This window comes from Syngnathus leptorhynchus, chromosome 3 (genome assembly GCF_054491065.1).
Source record: "Syngnathus leptorhynchus isolate UIUO chromosome 3, UIUO_Slep, whole genome shotgun sequence".
NCBI classification, from domain to species: Eukaryota; Metazoa; Chordata; class Actinopteri; order Syngnathiformes; family Syngnathidae; genus Syngnathus; species Syngnathus leptorhynchus.
In genome coordinates this window covers 12,800,151-12,824,891 of record NC_141197.1, presented here as the reverse complement: position 1 = coordinate 12,824,891, position 24,741 = coordinate 12,800,151, and the positions used below count along the sequence as shown (strand labels likewise).

The window sequence follows — 24,741 nt, the reverse complement described above, 5'->3', positions numbered from 1 at the left end:
TTTTGGTGGTGGCACTTTCCTGGTGTTTGGAAAGCACTGGCGTGGAGAGAATATAAAACACTGCCACATTGTGATGTAGTTCATAATCATGTCCACTTGATAGCAGCAAAGTGGCAAAAATGTCCTGCTGAAGTCAAAGCAACTTCACTCTTTGGCTCTTTAAATCCCCTCGTTAAACTTCCTCTCCTCTTTTCCTCCTATTTACTTTTGTGGAGTGTACGGCTAACTGTTAACGAGGGCCTATGTGTCGAACTAAAGCCAACTTAGCTCCCAACCTGAAGAATGTGTTGGCATATCGTGCACAAGAGGCACCACGCCAATGCTACTTTAATTAATCTACACAGAAACTAGGATGTTAATACAAACAGGCCTCTTTCTTCTGTTAGCAAAGTTTGGGTCATAACACCCCTCCATCGTGTACATGAATTGGTCTTCTCAGGAGACATTTTGCAGCCTAGACACAAACATGTCTTCAGGTAGTGGTTATGACTGTTAAGGTGTAAAAGGGGCTGCAGATGAATCTGCTACTGTGTATTCTGCCAAGTTTCCCCAGCGGACAGTGCTTGTTATAAAAACATAGTCTGTCTGGTAGCAGTATCGACGCCTCACAATCCCACCAAGGAGGATCCACACCTCATCTCCAACTTATTCCCCCACTTCTTCTATTTGCTCCTCAGGCTATGTTGAATGGAAGGGAAATGAAAACAATTGCCCTGTCAGCCTCCAGTCTAGCAACAGCTCTGCCATACTGACAATAAGTCAGAGACAGACCTCAACCACATTATGCCAGACATGGTCCGGTCTGCAGTTTCTCAACGATGGGTGTACATGATTGAATTTTAATTTGATTTGAAGTCTTAACACATCTACTTCTTGTCAGTGATCGCACAGGCCCTTTTGTTAGAGAATATCTGAGAGTAACAAAAGGAAGTCTCGCAACAGATGATTTTAAATTTGTGATTGGTTCCAATAGTGCAGGTCACCTTTTTTCGTGAAGAATTTTGGGAGTTTGTAAAAATCTAATAAAAAATTTTGCGGACCCCCTTGAGATGGCCACCCTATTGCCGCCCCAAGAAAAAAAATCCTAGCTCCGCCAGCGAGTCACAACCACATAAGAGAGCAAGACTGACTATAAAGCTACAAAACGTTGCATGATTAATCAATAAAATAGTTTTCTGAGCTACAAATCTGATTACAATTGATTTTTTTTTCTATTTTTCTCTCTGAAGAAACAAAATTGACAAACTGTGATCCTGGAAGGCATCACAGTTTACAGCGCAAACTGTCTTGTCTTGAGAATGAATCTTGCGTGTTTTTTAAGAGTTAAAATATCAGTGAGTATGAGAGGAGTGAAAAATCCCCCCCCTCTTCCCTTCCCCAAAATGCTCCTGAGATTGAAACTGATCTCCTCTACTTCAGTGCCAAGTTTGCTATTTGTGACAAATATCAAGCGCTGTCAAGGATTAAACTCCCTCCTCATCTAAATGTTGCATTTTTAATGCTGATCTCATCCCAATGTGCAAATGTATGTTCTTTAACACTCGGCTCTCATGCTTCAAATATGTCTTTTTAATATATAGTTTGAAACATTAGATGGCCTGTCTTTCAAAAGCCAAATCGATGCCTTTCTTCAAAACACAACAACAAACATCAGTTGTATAGCTCTGTGAACTCAACAGCCATTAACCACTTTATTAAGTTATTAAGTACAAATAAAAAAGGAACATATTGCGACAAATAAGTCAATTTTCTCAGCCAGCAGCTGTAATGCATTATTATTTTGGCCCAATGTCGCAAATGGAAGCTTTCCCATGTCTCGGTGAAAAAGAAGTAGTGGATGGCCATCCTTGAGGTTGAAAAATGTTTTCCAAAAAGATGGTCACATGAGTGTTTGTTATCTTGCTCTCACCTCCTGACACATCTGCCCCAGTTCCTTCCATAAATAGCAGCAAATCCAATCCTAATGAATGCCAACAATCTGCTTCTGGAATCTGCCTGTCTGCAAATACAATTATTTTTTATATGCCTCAGAACTAATTCTTTAGAGCCATTCTGGGCCTCATCAAGCTGTTAAATTCATTTTCAAGAACTGCAGTTCCAAGTGAATGCATGCAATCAGATATTTATTTTTATTACTGCGAGGGTTTTACTCCTGGATTAGACTGGAATATGAAAGTTCCCTGTGGTTTAGTTGGTCTTCCACTATTCTCGTTTACAGAGCTGCTGTGTGTAACTCATATGCACTTATAATGATGAGGAAATGCTTAAATTTCATAGAACTTGTTCAACGGATGACATCGTCGAGTAGTCCCATTACATTTAATTAACCAACGTTGTTTTTCTTTTACTCTACGCCTCCATGTCAAATCACCAAGGAACTGTCAGTACCAATAGTACAATATGATGCTGCGTATAGTTTGCCTTGCCAAAGTCGTATTAAGGCTGCTGAATGTCTCTGAACGACTGAAACTCATACACATTCACCATAGTCACCGCCGAACCCAAACCACAGGTACGTGTCAGATGAGTCCGTGAACAGACCTTTATTCTCGCACTGATTTGTTCTGAGCAAGTGTATGCCTCCAACTCTTCCAAATATCACTTTCTGTGACTTAGCCATTCAGTTGCATTGCGCTCTGCTCTGACCGAATATGTCTCAAAGCTGCAATTTTATTATTATTATTATTATTGTCAGCTCATTGACTTAATAACTTAAAGTTGGGCTTGTTGCCTTCTGAAGCGTTTGAGCCAGGTACTTCCCCTGCTATCCAGAGGCCCTGGTAATGCAGACTTGTCCAGACATTTACACAAAGATCCTTTTACTTTTTCCACTTCCTTAAGTATGAATCCCCAGCACCCACGTGGGCTTGTATTTACAATACGTATGCAGGCGTATAGGCTTACGGAGGTAACGATGGGGTTAGTAGGAGGTCAGTCTTTCACTTATTTTCTCTGACTGCTTTCAAATGAAATTCTGTTTAAAGTCAACGTACCTTGGAAGGTTAGGGAAGTAACTTAGTAAAAAAAAAAAAAAAAGAAATGTCCCTCACTTGTGTGACCATGCTTCTATGATCCCACCGCTCTGTAGTAAATACACCCAAGTGTGCACACATCACTTAAGCCCCCTTCAGCCATCAGTTACCAAGCCAATTCATCTTGAGTAGGTTGTTGGAGAGAAGAGGAAAATTTGAGAAGAACACAGAGAGAGGAAAAGGGAAAGGAAGGGAATAGGAGATGCGGCACCCCTATCACGATGATTGATGAAGGAGGGGATGTTGATGAATGGTTGCTAAGAGTCTGGAGAGGAGAAAAAAAGAGAAATAGGACACAGGCGACTTGTCATGGCTACTGTTAAAATAAGCCCTTTGTTTTATGTCAATAACAGATACCAAGAACCACCTATTTGTTGTCTTTATTGCCTCCAATGCGATTTTGTGATATGGGGCCACCCTAACGCTTAAAAGAACAACAACAAAAAAGCCTAAATTACTTTTCCTGGTCAGGAATGAGTCAGTGAAACCACAGAACTGTCATATTAGCAGTCCAACAATGGAAGATTGGATAATAGTAGCTGACAAGCAACAATGTATCACAGGCTTGACTATAACCGAGACATTTGGAGAGAGGAAAAATAGTGCACGAAGGTACCCGAGGCGCTTTGACCGTGGCTTATCATGGACACTGCTGTTATATAAACCTGGAAGCGAGCAACAGTTGGGCAAAGAGGGACAAAGGCAGGAGCGAAGGAAGTGAGGGGGTTGTGCCAAAAGAAGTTTGAAAGAGTGGAAAAAGAGAAGAGGTTGCCCCTGCGGGCTTGTGTGGCTGGCTGTGTGCTCCTGTTATGCTCAGCGGCAGCGGCTGACTAAATAAACAATCCTAATTGGCTGTGGAGCCCCACTAGTCTGGGGTTTCATTCGCTTTCATCCTCGGGAAGCTGTGGGAGAGCCGAGGTGAAGCATCATGACAAACCCATGCTTAACCGCGCACGTATAAAATCTCAGCGTGCATATATGTTCTTGTGTAAAGCTCACATTGGATGGCCGCCCTTTGCCCCAGTCTCTCTCTCTTTTGCTGTCATCACATAAATGTGATGTATTTGGATGTGACCCGCTAGTGGCCTCCTTTAACGCAAGCTCAACAGAGAGCGGCCTCATGTGGTCTCCTACTTCATAAATCTGGGAAGGAACATACACCAAGTACAGCACATGCCCTTAAATAATTATTCAGTGCCGAGGTAAGACAAGTGGGAGCGAATGAAACATTATTGTGAAGACATTTTTATGACTTGACATCCCCCTTAAATGTTCATGTGCACATCTAGTACACCAACTCACATGGAATTGCACAGATGGGTTAGCTGTGGATTATTTGTTACACAGATTGAATTCAGATGATTTATGGATTGTCCACGTGCTTTTTTTTTTTTTTTTTTTTTTTTTTCCTCTTTTTAATTAGCTGTTTTTTTTTCTTCTGGCTATGACTCACTGGCGACCAGATCAGTGTTTACCCTGCCTCGTGCCCAAAGTCAGCTGAGATAGCCTTCAGTTCCCTGTTACCCTGAACAAGATAAGCGGGATAAAAAAATAAAACATGGAGGATAGGTGGTTGCTTTGTTTACATGACTACAGTGTTTGGAATACCAGAGTAAAAACATTTGTAAGCGGCTCCCTTATCATTTCCACCTTGACAATGACTGTTCAGTGAGGTCATGTGTGAATATGTCACGGCAAAAAAAAAAAAAAAAAGACAGTAATGATGGGTGCAGCTATGTTGTCTAACACTTTCCATCCATCCATCCATCCATCCATCCATCCATCCATCCATCCATCCATCCATCCACCCATCCATCCATCCATCCATCCATCCATCCATCCATCCATCCATCCATCCATCCATCCATCCATCCATCCATCCATCCATCCATCCATCCATCCATCCCTTTTCCACCGGGGTCACGAGCCTAACACTTACTTACCCATCTTATTTGAATGGGGTAATGTAAACGTACACTAACTTACTAACAAATTCTCAACCAGAGTGCTGTGAGAAATCTTCAGAGGAGCTGTGGGAAATTATCCAATTTCATTCATATCCAGTTTGTTCACTGCTACCTGTCCTTTCTCTATACTCTTTTTGGCAATGGGTCTCTCGGCCCCAAGATGCCATGGAAACTGCACAAAACACTTTTCAACTGAGTTTTTGCCCACATAAATGTGATAAATTATTTGATTTAGGTTACGGCACATTAAATTATGCAAACTATTACTAACTACTAACTATTGATTACATATGGACATTTGTACCTATGTAAGATTAATTGTAAATAAAATATTTGTTGGTCAAACTGTTGGCTCTGCTATGACGCCATCAAAGAACTCAGTGTCCCACCATGATTTTTTTCTTGCCATACAAAACAATTTACCAGAGCAAATCCAGTAAAATGAATAACAATAATTTTCGTAATACAGTAATTGAGACCTGTCATGTACGGAGCCTTGAGAAAAAGAAGCATTCGTGTGTTCCAGGAAAGAGAAAAAGGCTCTTCTGCTCTCAAACAGACCCTGGGCCCCGTCCAAGAATGGCTTGGGAAAGGGAATTGTGAAAGTGGTTGTCATGGAGGATTGAATGAAAAGAGGATGACTTTCTGTCTCGAGATGTATGTTACTGCTTTCCTTACACGCCCGCTGGCAAACAAAAGAAGCTAACGAATTCCGGAGCCGCAGTATATAAACTGTCACGAAAACGGGACTGGATGACAATAATAGATTCAGGCGGAAGCAATCCGAAGTGGCAGTACCCATTATGAGGAGACAGACTAAAATGGCAGTGAGTTGTACTTTGATCGAAAGATGCGTGACAGCTGCCACAAAAAAGAAAAGTGCATTTATTTTTAGAAAGGTCAGGTCAGTTGAACATCTGGCATATCTTCAAAAATAAGACAAAATAGTCACCATTTTGCAATAAATAACGTAACTCGTTCTATTTATGTGTCTAGCAAAAAGCATGCCAAGGTTTACTGTCTCTGAAGGCATCCTCTGGAATTTTGGCATTCTTGGCGGTTTAGTGGTTCTGGCAACGAGAAGCAAGTCAAAGGGTTCAATGTAAAGACAGTTCAGACCCGACGGCAGCGGCCCTGCCTGCTTCCACTCTTTGCATCTTTTCCTCTTTTTCTGGATCACATACGGAGTCCATGCAGGCATTCCTGATTAGGTGCACATTCAATTAAAGGCTACTTAAGAGAGTCATCTCAGTATTAGACAGTGGCACTATTCGCTAAGGCATAGTAGACAGACATGGGCAAACTTATTTTCCTTAACTGGTTTGAATTGGTCAAACACATGGGAATTAGATGGGAAGTTAGATGCGGAGACTGGAAAGAAAATGTTGATAATTGCAAAAGTGTGATTTGTTTAGCATTGTATAGCTTGAAGTCTCTTTTTTTTTGGTGATGGTTCAATATTTGCCAAAGTCCTGCTTATTGAGAAGTGATTTATATTGAGTTCACTCCTGCCAGAGAATGTTGAAGTCTGCAATCCCAAGTTGAAGCAAAAAAAAAAAAAAAAAAAACTGTACCTGTGTCACACATTCACGCTCAATATAGTCGGATATCAACATTCTTGTGTATGAACTGAGCGATATGATCAGGACAAAACTGGGCAGTGAACTTTTTTTTCCAAAGACCTTTCTGAAGATGTTGTTTTATGAGCATTTGCCTGGAAGTTCAGTTGAAGCAAAAAAAAAGAGGGAGAGAGAAGGGGGATGAAGGGAAGAGAGGGAGAGGCTGAGGGCGTGCTTCTTCCGAAGGCGGCAGGCGGCCAACAGCAGCCGACTCCAGTAGGTCGGCACAGGAAGGGAGTTTGGGAAGGGGGGGGGTGTTAGTGTGGATCTATATGTGTGTGAGAGTGAGTGGGTAGGCTGTTAAAAACTCTCACGCGCGCACCCCGGGCTCTTCAGGAGCGCCGTTTGTTGTTCCCCAGCCACAGGGCTTTCGACTGGACCGGTCCCAGGAGAGTCGTTACTCCACATTCCTTTCCCATTATTCCAGGCATCCCTTTATGAGCAGCAACATCCTCTGATTCGTTTGGCCTTTCCGCTTGCCCCCGATGTTCTGTGTTTTTATCCTCATTACTTTGTGGTTATTAGCTGCTGCTGTTACTCATGCTGAGGTGTGAGATGGTGATGAATCTCAGAGCTCTGCTCCTTTGATTCTTACTCGCGTGTACGCTTTAAACTGGCGATTCGCACCCACTTGGGATGTGGTAACGTTCAGAAGATACCAATTGTGTTCAAATTCATTTTTAATGGGAAGCATGTGCACATCCCGTGATCATCAATGACGTCACGCGTTGTTGGCTGAAAACTGGGGAAAAAAAGCACAATGAGGTCAAATTAGGTCAAATCGTTGCATCTACTAACCAAGAATTGGACAGCAGAGAGAATTCGCCCGCAAACATCTGCTATGAGGAACAGGTGTCGCAGCTGCTCCACTTTCTCATCTGATCATGAGACCACCATGTCTGTCCTTCAATTCTTTTGTCTTCTGTCAATCTTCCCATTCTTCTTGTGGGTCTCTGCGACCTGAGAAGAGAGGAATGTTCCAGAGGACTTTTCAAGGTCTCCACATTGACTGACACGTACAGGTGAAAGTGAATTGGGTCAGCCTTGTGTCACTGAGAATACACACAGCTTGTTCTATTGTTTTAAATACAGTAGCCAATATATTCTAAAAAAAAAAAAAAAAAAAAAGTTCTATGATAAATAGTAAATCATTACAAACGATTGCCACAGTAAACTTATTGTTTATAGAGTCAGTAAAGAATTTGTATATTTTTAAAAGCCTTTCAATGAAGCTCATATTTTAGCAGGAATGGCTATTGATTTTGAGCATTTAAGGGGAAAAAAATTGTCACACTTCAGGATTGTTGTTGAAAAAAACACTCCGTGAGACAATACTGCTAAGAACACCCAACTGGCCTTGTCTTCACGGTTGGAAGTTTTTTCTCCCTTATTGTGAGGAGACGCATACTTCACTCGAACCTCTGACCTTGGAGACAGGCAAGAAATCTTGCAGAAATAATTGGACAAATAAACAAGGAGGAGAAAGTCCAGGCCTCCATACTTAGAGGTTGCATTTTTCTCCTGAGTGTGAAGTGTGCGTGACACACTTCTTTGTTGCTGTGGGCCCAAGATAACTAAACATTTCAACTCCTCAACTTCAAAGCGGGCCATATTGTAACAATTAATGAGTATCAAAATCTCTTTTTGAAATCCATAAGTCCAACGTGTGAGGGAACTGAACAACTGATTCTTTGACTTGGTCTACTTCCTGTGTCACCCGGGCTGGCTGCAACGGCACAAACACCCGCTTCTTCCTGCTTGTCCGGATGCAGAGCTGTAACTGGCAGCAAAGTGTTACTGTTATTTCTGGCATCAAAAAGTCTCGCTGTCTCTGAGAACACAATGGTGTGCCAAACTCAGCAATATAGACTCAAGGTTATCTCCCTTTTTTAGGGGGGGTGGGATAATGGTATTTGTTTTGTACAGTATGTACAAGCGGCCTATTGAAATAACATTTTATCTGCTCCTCCAACCTCAAACTATCCACGAGATGTCGCTAAACCTCTCCGACCTCATCGACTCGCCTTACCGCGGTTCTCTGGTCTACTCGTCTGTTCCCAGTCCAAGCCAAAATCTTCCAGGATTGTTATCCTTTCATTGTGGGCCAGATATCCAACTAGCATGTTTACAAAGAGTTCTTCCAGCATTTGCTTTGTTCAATACGTGAGAAGAAGCAAACAGTGTTGCTGGATGGCTGCATCACCATGACAACACATCTGCTCACAATGCCCAAAGCATCCGACAGGTCCTGGTTGAGAAAAACATGGCTGTGCTGGAACAACCTTATTGCTCACCTGACGAGCCTGCATTTTTTTTCCCCTTCTTCCCAAGCTTGAGACATAAATAATGTTGTAGTTTGGATTTACACCTCACTGCCAATTCTCTCACATCCAACATTACATTAAATTTCCCCCTCTCCTGTGGAGCATTGAAGTCATTTTTCGCAATGATGAAAAAAAATTACAACATCCCATATGGCCATGAAAACGCCACACGTACACATGCAAGATGCCATAAGTAATATATATGCACGCAGTGTCTGATATATTCTCCGCTGTGGAATCAGGTGTATTTATGAGCTGCGTTTGAGGCCTTGACAGTCAGAAACAAGCAAAAATCTTATGAGCAAATGTTACAAAGGGGATCTTTTTGTATGTGCAGGCATGAAAGAGTTCAGGGATAATATGGTATATTGTATCGCCATAGGTTGCATGTAAACATTTTTTTTTTTAAATGACTTCAACGATAAACGTTGGTTTCCAGATGGGCTGGTTTTATATTGTCATCTGATCTGATTTGGTCTTCTTCTTCAGTGTATTTTCAAGCCTGCACTCCTGTCTGGCCCATGTTATCTATCACCTGCTGATAAAGCCCTAAAGTCAATAGGAGCATTTTTCTTGTATTTCATTCACCCCACCCTTCCCAATTTCTTTTTATGAAGACATCTTTACATAGAGCCCTCAGACACTCATCTAGTCTAGGGTCATTATCATATATATCTTATTTCCTTTTATATTCACCATATAATCCACCCCCTGCGCAGTTTTTAAGAGACATAACTGCAATTGCTCTTGGAGGTGAGATGAGTAAAACGAGTACTATATTTAGAGAGTATTTAAAATCTCTATTCACTGCCATATTATCTTGCCAGTTCAGTAAACATATTAAAGTATTAAACTCCATCGTTGGATTGCTCTGTAGTACACGAGATAAGCATGAGCTTGAACACTGTGGTGCAGTACCAAGGTCTGACACAGTGAGGTGGTGTTGTTAATATGACAGAATTGTTGTTGTATCATTATGACCGCTGTACTGTAATTAAATGCACCGACAGCACCAACTATGATTGATTTGGGAATATTTATGACTTTTGAATGATTATTTTTTGTTTTGTTTTCTTCTTAACTTGGAAGTTCCCGAGCTTGCCACTTGCGGGTTAACCTTAAGTCTCTAAAGTTATTCTTTTATACTGCAAACATGCATGATGGAGAGAAACTGCGTAAAGCGGGAAAGAATAACCTCAAAGCACGCGTCATTAATAATAATAATAATAGTAATAATAATAAATGTTTACAGTGCTGTCAAATTTCTTTATAAGAGCAATATCTCCCACTTAAGATCCACATAAGTCACGGAAAAGCCACTTCCCATTCGAAGTGAATCACGCACGTTTAGTGGAAGTCCCGTGCATGCTGCGCGTGTTGACGCATTTGGGGTGCGTGCTCCAGTGTTTGCGCTCAATCTCCCGAATCATAAATGCGGGGGAGGCTCTCCGAGAGACGGGGGTCGTATGTGTGTCGGGGGGTTTCCTTTGGGGGTGTCATACCGGGTGCCGTGGATCTGGGATGGCTGGCGCTGAGTACAGTGTGAGCGAGTTTGCAGCCAAACTTTGCTGAGCGGAGGCAAGGCTGCAAAAGTTCGCCGGGGAGGCTGAGTCGCAACCCCGCACGGTTCCGCTGTCATGTCCCTCCTGGACCTCCCGTGTGAGCAAACATATGGATTAGAAACTTCACAATGCGTGGATTGTTGTCTCGTTAAAGTGGATTTATCCGTGGGATATACAATTCATCGCTTTGCTGCTTTTGCTGCACGCTGTTGCAACATCAATGGACTCTTATCTACCGGACTGAAATGCATTGCTTAACTTGGAGATAAGCGAGGAAGCTCGAGGAGGACAAATACCATGTAGTCTTGTGTCGGATCTTTTTTTTTTTTTTTTTTTTTTCTCCACGCAATGCATTCCCCCCGTGACAAAGAAGTGGCGCTCTTATCTCGGAAACACCGACTCATGGCTGCGGCTATGCCCGGCGAGGATAGCCCTTTGCCGGTCAACACTTCCAGGGCTGACCGCAACGGCTTGGGGGGAATAGTGCACTGTTTTATATGTGGCAGCGGAGTCACGGCAGGGAAGGAGCTGAGATTGCAAGTGACATATCAAAAGGAACGCTACCCCTTTTTCCCCTTCCTTCAGAACCAGGAGCCAGCTCCGGGTGCGAGTGAGCTGAGCCCGGAGGGTCACGCGCTGGTGTGCGCCGTGTGTCACTGCTTCCTCGCGGAGCAGTGGAACTCCTTCGAGAGGAGCGGGACGCCCATCGAGAAGCGCATGTACTGGCTGAAGCGACCCTATCAGTGCGACTCTCGCCGGGTCCCCCAGGAGTGGAATATCTCCTATGAGCTGGAGCGGAGGATCAGCACCGGCAGCCACAACTACGACGGGGGCGCGGAGTCGGACTTCTCATCCTTCTCTGACAACATATCAGATCAGGAGATGGATGTGGTGGACAGGGGCGGTGTGAGTAAAGACAAGTGCCCGAGAGGAGCGGCTAAATCGCAGAAGGATGGGAACCGTAAAAACAGTGTGAAAAACAGCCCCGACTCCCCAAGGATGCTCCCCCGGTATCCGGTTGGGGTCTACGGTGCGCAGGGGTCACCCAAACCGGAAAATTTGACGCCTACGAGACGTGCACCTAAAATGATGAATAATATGTGTCAGTCATCATATTCTTTGGCCAAGTTTCAGGAGAGTGTCCCTCAACGGTGCAATGACAACCACCCCCCCAATGCACCTGTGCAGGACAATGGGGTCATTATCCGCCACAGGTCATGGCTAGGCGAGGCCAACGCGAGACACCCTGATCCGTGTCACATCCAGCGAGGACCCGACGACAGCTGCGCCTCACCCGGCTATCCTCATCCTACCTCCGTCGTCAACTCTAAATGTAATCGGGATATTCCGAGAGGCAGCAACTCGGATGAGGACGAGATTAACATCACGAGTGATGAAGACAGGAACATGCGAGGTCGTAAAACTGTCAAACATCCTGGTGACCTTTTGACCAGAAAAGTAGCGCAATTGCATCACAATGCAGAGTCAAACGCAGAGGGACGTGCTTGCTTTATCTGCGGCACTGAACTCAGTCACGGTGGAAGTTATAAAGTCAGCGTTCAAAAGCAAGAAACGGCACAAGGGGAACCTTTCTTTCCTTTCCTGTGGCTGCACAGCCCCCCTCCAGGTGCATTACCCATCAGCCCAGCAGGTGCGACACTGGTGTGCGGCAGTTGTCACGCCTCACTCATGCAGCAATGGCACAACTTCCAACAAGCTGACGTTCCCGTGCTTCAACGCCTTTATGTCGTCCCGCTCAACCCGGCCGCCGCGTCCCAGCAGGACAAAACCATTCAGGCGACGGCGTGCGACACCAGAGGTCCTCGTGAGGCCTGTTTTTTGTGCGGCGATGAATGCGGCGCCGATAAAGTGGTGCATGCGCAGGCCGGCGTCGGTAAATCTCGCGGGGTGATGTTTTTTCCTTTCATCAACATGCTCCCTTGCCCACCCCGCGCCCAGCCGATGAGGAACGGCCGTGTTCGCTGCTGCTCTCAGTGCCTTTTAATCCTGGAGGACATCTGGAGTGCTTATCGCCTTTGTCTCAACGAGGACCTCATCACCTCTCTCAGCTCCTTCCTGGTCAGGTATCATTCCGTCATGGCCATTGAAGGGTTTGGAGCGATTCGTTCCCATACGGGCGTTACTTCTGAGAGCTCCGTGTCGGTGTGCTACTTGTGTGGATCGGATTTATCTCCCGGATGTGAGTTCCAGCTTCATGTCAATCCACCTGGACGTTGCGGTGAGAAGGAGCCTTTCTTCCCCTTCCTCACAGTGCACCCACCTGCTCCTCGAGCCAAGCCAGTTGATGCCACAGGCCTGGTGTCCGTTTGCGCTCTCTGCTACCACGACCTGCACAGTCAGTGGGCCCAGCATGAGAGCAAAGGCCCGGGCCCCGCCGCGCCCTCTACATCATCCACCTCCGGACCGTCCAGCTCTCCTTGGGCCCGCCAGTACACCTGTGAGGCCTTTGTGTGCTTCTTCTGCAGGCAGGAGCAGCGCAGGCAAGGGCGGATGTGCACGGTCACTGTGGCGCGGCTCCCCGTTTTCCTCTATGCGCCACGCAGCGCTCGCACCCTCCTGGTAGATGATGGGAGGAGGCTGATAGTTGGCTCGTGTATGGATTGTAAATCCGTGGTCCAGGTGGGCCGGAGCGCACAGCAGGACAGGGAGCGGTCACGACACGGGGCCTCAGATGGTCAGAGAGAAGAACCGCAATTAACCTCGCCACAGCCTGGACAACAGGTTGGTCATTGTTGCGTATTTCAATTTCACCATGCAATGAAGGCGGCTTGTCTTCTTGAATTAGGCTTTTATGCTTCCTAATTTTCCCACACTGTGTGCACAATGCGTTTATCCTTGTGTGACCTTACGGTTTCACATGGTGATGATGTTGACATCTTGCATAACTGAATTGCTGTCACACTCATGCTGTCACAAAAGTCCTTGTGTTGCCAAACCGAGTAATTATATAGTTACTCAACCAAGAATGGTATCGCTCTTTAAAACAATAGATGTTAAGATACAGTGGAGAGGCCTCTGCCTGCCAACGACAGCCATTTGTGTGCGATCCTCCTCATTAATATTCGATTTAGTTGTAACAATGGTCAAGGAAGCACCTGGAGGCCAAAGGTGGCTGTGTTATAATGTCCTGAATGAGGTGAATGGAATTGTTGAGCAGTTCAGATGTGCTTCTCAAGAAACAATATTCAATAGATGTCTTTCTAAAAAATAAAAATATCCTATTTCACTCTGGTGCTCAATTCTTACCATGTTTTAATGTCACTCTCTCATCCGTAAAACTTGTAAAATTTCCATCCTGCTGTTTTAAAGCTGAGGGTGGAGAATGCAAATGGGAGCCAGTGGGGCCGTACAAGGGCTTGTGATGTTTTAATGAAGCGCCAAGGAGCCTTCAGACCCGCCAGTTGGCCCCGCAAACCGCTCGCTCATGCAAACAGTTACCGAATGCGCAGCCTCGCAGGACATAAGACAAACATCTGTGGATGCCATTCGCACTCGGCAATCTCAAAATGGAAGCGCGCTCACGCCAGCTGTCGGGAGCTGTCCACATCATTCGCTATCGGTCCCTTAAGATAGCGGCGGTTTTGCACTTTCTTTGGAGCCGTCCTACGGATAGGGAGCACAATTGGACCCTACTGGTGGCGCAATCACTTGTTTGTTTTTGTTGCTGTTGGTCTGGTCATGCTGTCACACGTTATGAGATGAGCTCATAGGGGGTTCTCTTAATATAGAGTCTAATTATGGGACCGGCTTTTGCCCATTGAGACTGAGGTGTGGCGGGACGGGACAAGTGTCATGGGTGGAAAGGGGTCGGGTGATCATTTTGGACGGGGCTAGTTGCAGGTGGCGCAGCTCTTTTTGGCCTGTGACATTGTCTCTTTTGGGAAGTGTGCACGTGTGCGCGTGTGTGAGGGCTGCAGGGGACAGGTGCTTTGCTTTGTCCCTTTGTATCATGCTTTGTTACACAAGGTTTTTAACGACTGTTGTAGTGTGTGATGTGATTTAATAGGATTCATATTCAAATTTTTCACTTCACTACATCTATATTTTCTGCCTAATGCACCCCCTCACAAAAAATGTTAGTTAGAGGAGTTTATCCAATACATTTTTTGGGATCAATGGATAAAATTAGTTTTTACTCATTTGTTTTAATTGTTATGGGTGTTGTTTCAGCATGCGGTTCTTTGGCATAGGAGACACTTTGGGATCTTAATTAGCATCAATTTTTTGTGTTTTTTTGTAAAACCAACCATTGTCCAATGGTTTTATACAGCAACAAATTACAAGCAAATGCTTATTCACTGACACGAACGACCTACTTTCGTTGTCTCCTAAAAAGTAGTCTCAAATCATCTTTCTGTATATAGCTCAATCAGCTGTCTAAAGAGCCAGTCATGAAACCTTTGAACATTTTATTGACATATGGAACCAGGGGTGCTCTATCGCACCTTGATGTACGGCTCGGAATGACTTTTGCTTTCTAGAGCGTATGTAAGCAGGATATAATGGATGGCTGAGACCTAACCTGTCACAAAGTATGTGAGTGTGTGGTCACTGCTGGTCTGGTATCCTGTGTAGAGGGTAAAAACATGCCAGCCTTCTCACAGCACCGCCAAGTGAGATTTATAGCGGAGCGGTAAAGTGAGGGGGAAGTCAAACTTGCACATGGGATCAGGAAGTGAAGCTGAAATGGGATATAAACAAATTAGCTCGCGTGAACAATTGGAAGTAAAAGAGAAGAGAAACATTGAGGGCTGCAAGGGGGGGGATTAAAGGGCTTGAAATTGGATTCAGAGAAATTAATCATACTTTCATTAATTTTATTCCTTCTGTTCTTTAATCACTCGCTTTCTGCATGCATCCGGCAGTTTGTTTGTCCAGATCACATACAGTTTGAATAAAAAAAAAAAAAGCTCCAATACTACTACACCGATACCACGTGACAGGTGCCATGGCAGGAAGGCATGTGTGACACTGTTTTAATTGTGTGGTGGGCTGTTAAACAAATTCCCGGATCCACAATTTTATCCTGTTTGGCCAAATGTTTTGTCTTCACCCTTGCCCACACCCATCTTTCATGTTTTCTGGAAATTCGCTCAGTAGTTTTTCTTTCCTTCTACTAATTAATTTGGATGACCATACTGATGAAGTAACTAATGAACGTTTTGCTGTTGATGAGGTAACAGCAGTCAACAATCAGCGTAACCCACAGAATTCCAATTATTTTAATTACATGAGAAGCTGTTTAAGTTGGAAATGGAATTACATTTTTCATCCTACATTTCAAAAAATGTCAACTTCCCGGAAAGCGTGAGAGATAACGTACTCGAGCGAGATCATTGAGATTGAATCAAGGAAGTCCAGCTGAGATGTTTCCTCACTTCCTGTTGCCAGAGAAAGGAATGCCATTGAGAGCAAAGACTGAATAAAGAATTAGCATGTCACGCCGCTGCTCCTAGCTTGTTGTGTTTTCCCCCTGGCATTACACATCATGGTCAAGACAATGGCATCAAACTGATGTCCAGGGGCTTGACGTCAAAGCCTTTAGGGCCAGGATGTCATTTGTATCTGGGAAATATTGACCTTTTGATCCTGTAGCATAGTTAATTTTCCCAAGGGGATCATGTGAGAAAGTAGAACAGCTGTTAAGGGCCACAGCAAAACCTCAAATGTGTTTGCGATTAATTTAAGACACACATTGTTATCGTCTTCATATCAAGTTCACATTAGTTGTGTTTAATTCATATTCCACAAACTAGACAATAACCGGAATATGACCAATTGAGCTGCACAGAACTTAATTAATACAAAGAAAATTCTGGGGTTGACTTTCCCTTAAGGTGTCGGAACTTGGTGTCGGGGAGTACCCAAATGTACAGTAAGTACTCATACTTGGTCTAAAAAAAAAAAAAGTGTTATCGGTGCATTCCTCATTTGGATATATTTAGTGTTGCATAGGGAGCCCTGCATGGTGGTGGTGTGGTCATGCCTTAACTTAAAGCAGCGGTCCCTCTAAAAGGCAAAGTCTGCATTTTACAATAGTAAACCAGCTTTAACTGGCTTAATTACAGAGAACAGAGTGCAAAGAAACTACAGCTCTTGGTCCTCCTGCAGCTGCCCTTTTGCCAAAACACCTACACACAAACCTGCCGTGATACACACAGACACACGCGTGTTCGCTCGCACAAGTAAAATTTATAATCTTTGATCTGCATCTCAATTCACAACAGCTGCAAGTGTGTTTGTGCACACGTGCGTCTGCCAGGTGGTTGGCGGCGGCGCCGGCAGGTGTTTGCTCTTGTGCTCGCGAATGCAGCTGGATTGTGCCACAGCTGTCAGTGTGTCAACCCGGTTGTGTGTATGTGCGTGGTCAGACGGTAGCCGCTATCACTGCTATTTTTAACATGTAACATATGTTCTAGCTGTCGTTATCACAGCTTTCTATACTCTTCCTCTGGTTTTCCATGTTTTTTTTTGCATCACTCGTCCCTTTTTTTTTTGTCCATGCTTTCCAGTGACATCTTAAAATGGATGAAAGAAGACGTCACCCCTGCTGTCAGGATAACTGTAGATGTCAGCTGGAGTCCCAAATAGCACGTAGTGGACTAAATATACTTGGCAGTCAGCGCACTGGCTCCAAGCGACCAGACGTTAGATGTGTTTACTTTCTTTCTGTCAGCCAATCAGAGGACAGATAATTATCTGCAGCGGTCATCTTTAGGGATATTATTTTGGCTCAAGATGTCATTCCTTTCTTGGATGACACTCTCCATCCATTAGCATCCCTTTCTGGCCGTGACCTCGCCGCCCCCTCGTATAGACCGACCACCTGGTCTCTGATAGTCTGCTCCAGCAGGCTTCAGGACAGCTGGGAAGTATGACCGACAAGAGCAGGGAGTTTTTGGACTGAGCTGAGATGTCAGAATGTAGTGTGCGGTTTCAGAAGAGGCCTTGACAACTTTTTTTTTTTTGTTCTTAGTCTGCACACTGTGTGCTTATCACATTTTCAGAATCATGTCTCATTCACCTTGAAGCATTTTTCAATAATCAATCTTGTGGTTGTCGTTTTAATATGTTAATGCCGTCAGGGAATAAAATTATATCATAACTTTTGCTAATGTCAGGTCATCAGGAATCCTCATCTGTTTTGTTTTCTTTGAAATGATAGCTAGCTGACTGTGGAAAACCAGATTATGACGTCACGTGCATTTTACCCTAACAAAACCCGTCACACAAGGTCAGGCTGCACTCATCAGACCCAATGACCTCTTTCAGAGTCCAGAATAGTGCCCAGCAAAATGATTACTGCTAAATAAGTGTTTTTCCCAAGGCTACAAAGCTGTTTAGTCTTTCTTAAGCCGGTCATACGCAGTATAAATTAAGACATTTGAGGCCGTCTCGCTTGGCGGAATCGGGATTGATTCCAAGTTACATTTGGGGGAATTTCTGACAATGATCTCATGCAGTCCAAATTGGGTTAGTAAATTTTTCAATCAGTAGGCCTACACAAAGTGAATTAAATAGATACCCAAAGACACAGCGTAAAGCGATAAGTTGTCCTTTGAGACTGTGTGATGATTTGAGTTCTTAGGTTTGTGTGGGGTTGCGTGTTAAAAACAGCTCTTTTAAAATCCTAGCGTAGGCCCAGCTTTAGGATTTCGAACCTCGTGATCGAAAAGCTCTCCACTTTGCTTTGCATACCACTGCACACCTTTCCACTTGAAATAAACGGACATAACATTAATTTGTTCCAGTCCCCCCCCCCAAATAAAAGAACAATCTGATTAGTTTTATTCTCTGTCTACATGTGTTGATGCAGTGTTTGTGTGAAATCACCGTTGCCTAAAGCTTTAAAGCGCTGCCACCAAGATTATATTTGTGCGCCATGCAATGGTGTTTCCAGCTATGTGTTAGCATTCCACCACTGTACATCTAAAAAAGAATTAAATAGAAGGTTGCGCAGGGAATGCGGAAGAAGCCATCACTTTTCGGAGCAACTCTGGACAAATTACTGCAAATTATTCAAGACTTGTTAACCAAATTTCATTTGTTTGCGTGTACTTGCTTGCAGGTTTTAATTATCAGCTCATTCTTGTTATGAGAATTGTTTCCATTGGTGCATGTCTCCCACTGACATGACTGCACCATGATTCAGAACTACACGAATACAGTGTCTCCATCTGCGCGACAGATAGTTGCCGCATATGATAGTAAACGATTTGGGTTTTTCGTTCAAGGCCGCTGTAATGCAGCTTGTTTAGGAGGATGTGATTTCACATGGTCTTGGGTCGACTCGACCTTAACACGCATCAGATAAATAGTGGCAGGATCAGAGGGAGATTGTTGACAGCTCAGTGTAAACATGATATAGCAAGAAAAATCAAAGTTTCCCTCCCTAATTGACATCAATTATAAAAGCTTAAGTTGTTTGGGAAGCACAGGCAGGAGGCTTCAATATGTTTTTAAGTTCCTCTTCTCTTCCACAGGGCGTCATAAAAATAGCTCTTGGCGCATCAAGCCTGCTGTCGGAGGGATTCTCCTCACTCGCTTCTCGCACTCCCCCCCCCACCTTCTCTTTTTTTTTTCGCCTCCTCATCCAATCTTTTGTCCCCTTTTGCCTCCCCCGCCTCTCCCCCCTTCCGCTTCATCTCTCCCTGTGGTATTAGTGGGGCCACATGTTGCTGGCCTCTCCTGGTGGTGTGAGCCCCATGGCAGGCCCTGGCTCCAGGCTGACGCGTAGTTTGGTGTGAGTGCGTCTGCCCGTGCGTTCGTGTGAAAGTGTGTGTGTGTGTGTGTGTGTGTGTGTGTGTGTGTGTGTGTGTGTGTGTGCGTGCGGCCGCTAACACGGTAACCTGATAGCGGTGTGGCTGAGCGCTACAGAGTGGAGCAGTGCTGTGATTTATCCTGCGGGCCCAGCAGATGGCTGCAACAGGAGTTTGTTTAAGTTTGCTTCAGAGCCGGGCAAGCGGCCAGGAGCATAGCGAGTGCCTGCCAGAAAAATGTTCAGTGACTCTGGATGCCTAACCACACTACTCCCTCTTGTAGCCCCCTCCAACCCCCCTAGTCAACACACACACATCCACACAGGCAATGGCAGACTTGCTGTCGCTATTCTCCTTTTACCCCTCTCTTATTTCTTTTTCCTCCCATCTGTTTCACACACATGCTTGCTTGCTTGGGATTGCATACACACTCAGGTACGCGCGCGCGCACGCACGCACACACATGGTTGTGTCTGCAGCATCCCTGCTGCTGCTCTCACATCTCGTAAGGGGGCATATAAGAGTGATGACGTGGTCAGTCTGGTGGAGGCGCCGTAATGTAACACTTTGCAAAGCAGAATAATCACAAACGTGTCCTTTCAAGGGATAATGTGCTCACTTAACTCATTTTTTTTTTCTGACCGTTTATTGATCTCTACGACTCTTTTCTTTCAAATTAGTTCACGTCACTATATTACAATAACAACAAAACTGCTAAAGTCAAACGTAATCGGACAAACGCTTTTCAGGAATCTGTTTTTCCAAATTGTGTCCATGTCCAAGTTCTAGTCCCAAGTCACTAACACCCGAGTCCCAATCAAGTCTCTCGGTTTTTCTTTTTGCCAAGCTGAGTAGCAAGTCATCAAAACAGTGACTTGAATCGATTCCAGTCAATTCACAATGACTCGAGTCACAATCTCTGACTCACAGCTACCTATTTTTCATTTTGTAAAATGTCCTCCTGCACTCTTTGTAGTCCAGTCCTGTGTTCTTCCTAAACAGGATCAACACAATTAAGCAATTATTATTTTTTGAATATTGTTGGGGACAGAATGGAACAAAATGCCACGCGTATGTATTCTGTTGTCAATTGTTACCTGTAGGAGGGGTTTTTGACAATGTAGCAGTACCAGTGTAACACATGAAACGTGCGTTTTGTGCTAAACTACTACATTAAGCCTTTGTGCTAGTTGCTATAGTAACTGCAGCCAGTCCTCTTCATTCATGCAGTCATTGAAATTGCGACCCCAATCAACATGTATTATTCCCGTGATGTTAAAGGAGACCTCTCTTGTATGACATGGCCTCTGTGGCCTCTCGCATATCTTTTTGAAAGCCACTTCAAACGCACACGAGTGTCTCATCAGACAGAACACAGAGGAGACAGGTGAAGAGAATTCATATCCGCCTGAAGCTACTGGAGCAGGAAGTGAGGGGTCATAGGTTGGGTAACTTAGCAGCCCATTGATGAATTCATCTGTTAAGGTCAGACTCTGTGATCACGCCGGCTTTATCGCCTAGACGAGTAAGTGAGGTACACACATGCTGACCATTGGGCTGAAGAAGAGAAAATTGCTCAATTGATATTCTCTTATTCCGATCAAAGTTAAAAAAAAAGGCCCGAGTCTCCAAAAGGTGATCCACCGACTTAGCCCAAGTGATCCACTACAAAAACGGAATGATAGCCAGTTATGGAATTTTATTTCTGCAGCTAACAAAAACATGTTCAACCCCTAAATTAGGTCTAGCTTATTTTCAAATATGATAGTCAATATCTTTTTGAGCCCGTCTCCTCTCCATGAAATTAAAGCCAAACTCAAATCATCCACCTGCAGCAAAACAAATATCCCGTTCGTTTCTGTATTCCATTATCATTTTATTACTTGTGGAGTGTGTAGCCAGCTGTGAACTTTTCCTGGTTGATGTGAATTTTGCTGCAAACACTTGATGAAATAAAATTGAGTAGGTTCAACACAGCGTTTTTTTTTTTCTTCTTCTTCTCCCCCCCAAGTGTAGCAGGTTTTGGCCTCGCCCTCGCTGCACAGCACGATTTATGTACAAGAGTGTTGTGGAGCATTTATATCGATCAGATCAAACATGACTCCCCCTGCTCACACCTTTCGTCGATTTGTAGACATCGACTTGTTTTTACGGGGTGTTGCTGAGCTGGCAAGTGCTTACCGCTGCATTACTCAGCTGCGTTCCTGTTGGATCTCCGTGATAGCCTGTAAAACCCGACTGACAGCATTGCTTTAGAAGCTGCCTGTGCATCTTCTGAAACTGTGGGAACGTGTGTGTGTGTGAGTGAGCGAGCAACACGAGGAAGTCATCTCTGTGCACGTATATGACTAGCTGCTCTGCGATCAGGCCTGCTGACCTTGTGACCTCGGGCTCTCTGTGATGAGGTTGTCTCAAATTACATTGAGCCTCTGTCTGCCAGCATTAGAAGAGGAAGGTCGCTTTTCCCCTTATTTCTCCCACATATGTATTTCGGTACTTGCTGGCGTGCGGGTGAATAAGAGACATAGGTGCGAGCCGTGTGCGTGTTTATGATGGGGCTCCCGTGTGTGTATGCTTCTGTGGCCCAAGCTTGAGGTAAATATTTGAGAAGTGCAAGCACCATTAGGCTCTGTCTGATGGGAGAGTGTCGTGTGAGGCAGATGATGACATCAGCTTTTCCCCCCACGCTACCTTGGTGAGAACAATGGTTATGCATTTTGCATCTGCAACTGTTCAAAATAAGTACGAGATGTTGTTTTTACGATATCAACTCTTCTGTTTTGGCTTGTGTAAACAGACGCTCTCCCGGGCTTTGCTTTTTGACTTTCCTAACTTTGCCTGGTTCTTAATTAGTTCTCTCATTGTCAACTTTAAATCTTCCCCCTCCCCTTCATTCTTTGCCTCTTTTCGTCTCCGTTCCAGTGCGGTGCGAGCCAATCTCACTGGCGCCGGAGCTGCCTTTTTTGTTTCCTCTCTAGAGGAGAACGATTTATTGGTTCTGTTTTTTTTTTGGAGGGGGGGTGTTCTTTTTTTTTTTTAAACACATTTATTATCAGCTTTTTTGCTCTCATGGAAAAACAGTGACATGGCTCACCCCCCTTCATGTGTGTGCACTTGCATGTACGTGTCTATGCGTATGCAAGAAAGTGCACAATCGAGGCACAGATGTTGTCAAAGGCTTCGTGTTTTACGAAGCAGTCCCTCTCTTCTTGCAGAAAAAAAGGAAGTGTCTAATAAAAGGGGTGTGTGTGTCTCTGTGTTAGCATCACACAAACACACACACCACAGACACACACACACACACATAGAGCCATGAGTTGGCCTCTCTCACTCTCCCCAGCTTGTAAGAGTCAGAGAAAGCGAGCGAGTGAGCGAGCGAGCAAGGCAGGAAACAGAAAGGGAGGCTGTGCCAAGCTGGAGCTGAATTCCTGCCAAGAGTCTACTTGTTTGCTCGTCTGGCTGGAGCCAGAGGCTGACCTTATTAGCTCGGAGGGCAGCCGTCTTATTAAAACACATCTGGCGCTCAGGGAGCCCAAATAGTCCTCATATTGTCTTCCTGCTTGCTCCTGACCTTGCGTTACCTAGCAGGAATGCTGACAAGGGCTTCACGCATCTGTTGAGAGTTTCACCAGGGTAGTCCACCTCCCTCCCCCCCCCCAATACCACTCCCCTCCGCCCTTCCACCCGTGCTGTCTTTGCTGGCGCCTGCACGGTAGCTCAGTGGGACCTGTTTTTCTTCCTCGGGCCCCCCTTTTTTCCCTTTTGCCTCCCACCTTTTCCACCCCACCGTGATACACTCTGTGGTGTAACGTCACCGTACCCCCCACAGGGATCTTTTTTTTTCCCCCCCCCCTTTCCTTAATCCTGCCAGGTTTGTGCGCCGATACAGTTCTTCCTGTGTAACCTGGCCCTGGTTAAATACCTCATATCAAAGTGACAGCAGGTTCAGATCCATGCCCTCCTTGATATTAGTCACAATACTCTGATTATTTAAGGTCATTTCACACTGGCCACGTCTGGTGGAGTACCTGTAACCAAGTTTGTCAGCTATCTTTTTTTGAGTGAGCCTTGATTCAGATGTAAGGATATCAAAGTTTCTGCTTTTTCAAAACTATATGCTTGGGGGAATTCAACTATCAAGTGTTGGTATAGCCTTGGACCTGCTTTGGGAATTGATTGGGGATAAAACAGTCACCTAATGTAGCCACACTTCTTTTTGGTCATCCGATCTATCGTATGTGGGCGGCCACAAGTTTCCAACTGTATTTATTTTATTTTTTTGTCCACCTCAGTTGCATTCGGCTGCATTGCAAATCTTAGTTTATGTGAGAACTTTCTTACTTACCATGATATCATTTGTGTTTTGAGTGCCCTCAAGTGTAAAATGCTTAATAGAGAATAAAATGACAGCTACATGCTTAATAAACACAACACATGACTGATAGTGATCCAGTCCAGTTTTCTCATCGGTGTGATGATTGAAGACTTGAGCTCACTCTTCCGGGGTGAATCAAGGCTAACATTTCCACACTTAACACCTGTACGGACCTGTTAGCTGGTGCAGATGGCTAAGTGGTTTGTATTACTCACTATTAGACATGGTCAAAGGTTTTTTTCTTTCCCCGCTTCCTTATTTATTCCCTACAGAATCAACATGCTTGGATTTGTTCTGCTGAGTGAGTTGTGTTTTTCTGACTTGGCAACATTGTCAGCTTGTGCATTGCTAAGTTTTTACTGCCACGTGCCCTTTGACCTCTCAGCATGCTCTGGTTTCAGAGCCAAAACTCAGATGCCCTCATGACCCCCACCTCCCCTATTGCTATTGTGCACACATTTACACTTTCCTCATTCATAATTTGTTATAGTCTTCTTTTCTGGAAACAACTTTTTCAAGCTTCTGACAGCGTTGTGATTCTGGGTTACAATGTCATCTATAGCTTGGGGGTACTTCTAAAAGTCTGCCAATGCAATTCGATGTGGAGCTCACTGGGATGAACCCAGTTCATAGCAACAGCAATGCTGCTCTTGAGCAAGGCACTGAAAACTCGGATCTGCTGTCAGTGCAGAGTTCCTTATTTCTGTGATGTGTTAAATGCAGAGGACAGGTTTCCTTAACATGCCTGTTAGTGCATTGTTACAATAAAGAGGATGATGACTATTTTGAGAAAACAACACTGAACATCTGTGTTTAAGTCTGCACATAAATATCCCTTATCACCCTCCATTTCTCCTCTTATCTTCAGATCTTTTCATCTACACAATGTGTGTCAATGCACATGTTTTCCCCTTGCTTACTTTTTAATGGATGATGTGTTTCTGCTTTCTTGACTCACCCATTGTTTCTCTCCGCAAGCGATGTATGCTAAACAGGGACTCGCATCATCACTGCTACTTTACTTGCAGTTCCACCAGGTGCCACTATCACTTGCCTTTTGTGCTTGGAGTGTGTGTTTTTCT

The 24,741-nt window shown here is 44.4% G+C and overlaps 1 protein-coding gene across 1 annotated transcript in view; it reads left to right on the top strand.

The window, feature by feature from the left end:
• Positions 1-10,837: 10,837 nt before the first annotated feature.
• The window catches only part of gse1b (Gse1 coiled-coil protein b), a 119,540-nt gene continuing 105,636 nt past the window's right edge, over positions 10,838-24,741 (top strand). The window contains exon 1 of the mRNA XM_085907997.1: positions 10,838-13,246. Coding sequence (XP_085764123.1) covers positions 10,853-13,246 — 2,394 coding nt within the window. The 5' untranslated portion in view covers positions 10,838-10,852. The remainder of the gene's footprint in view (positions 13,247-24,741) is intronic.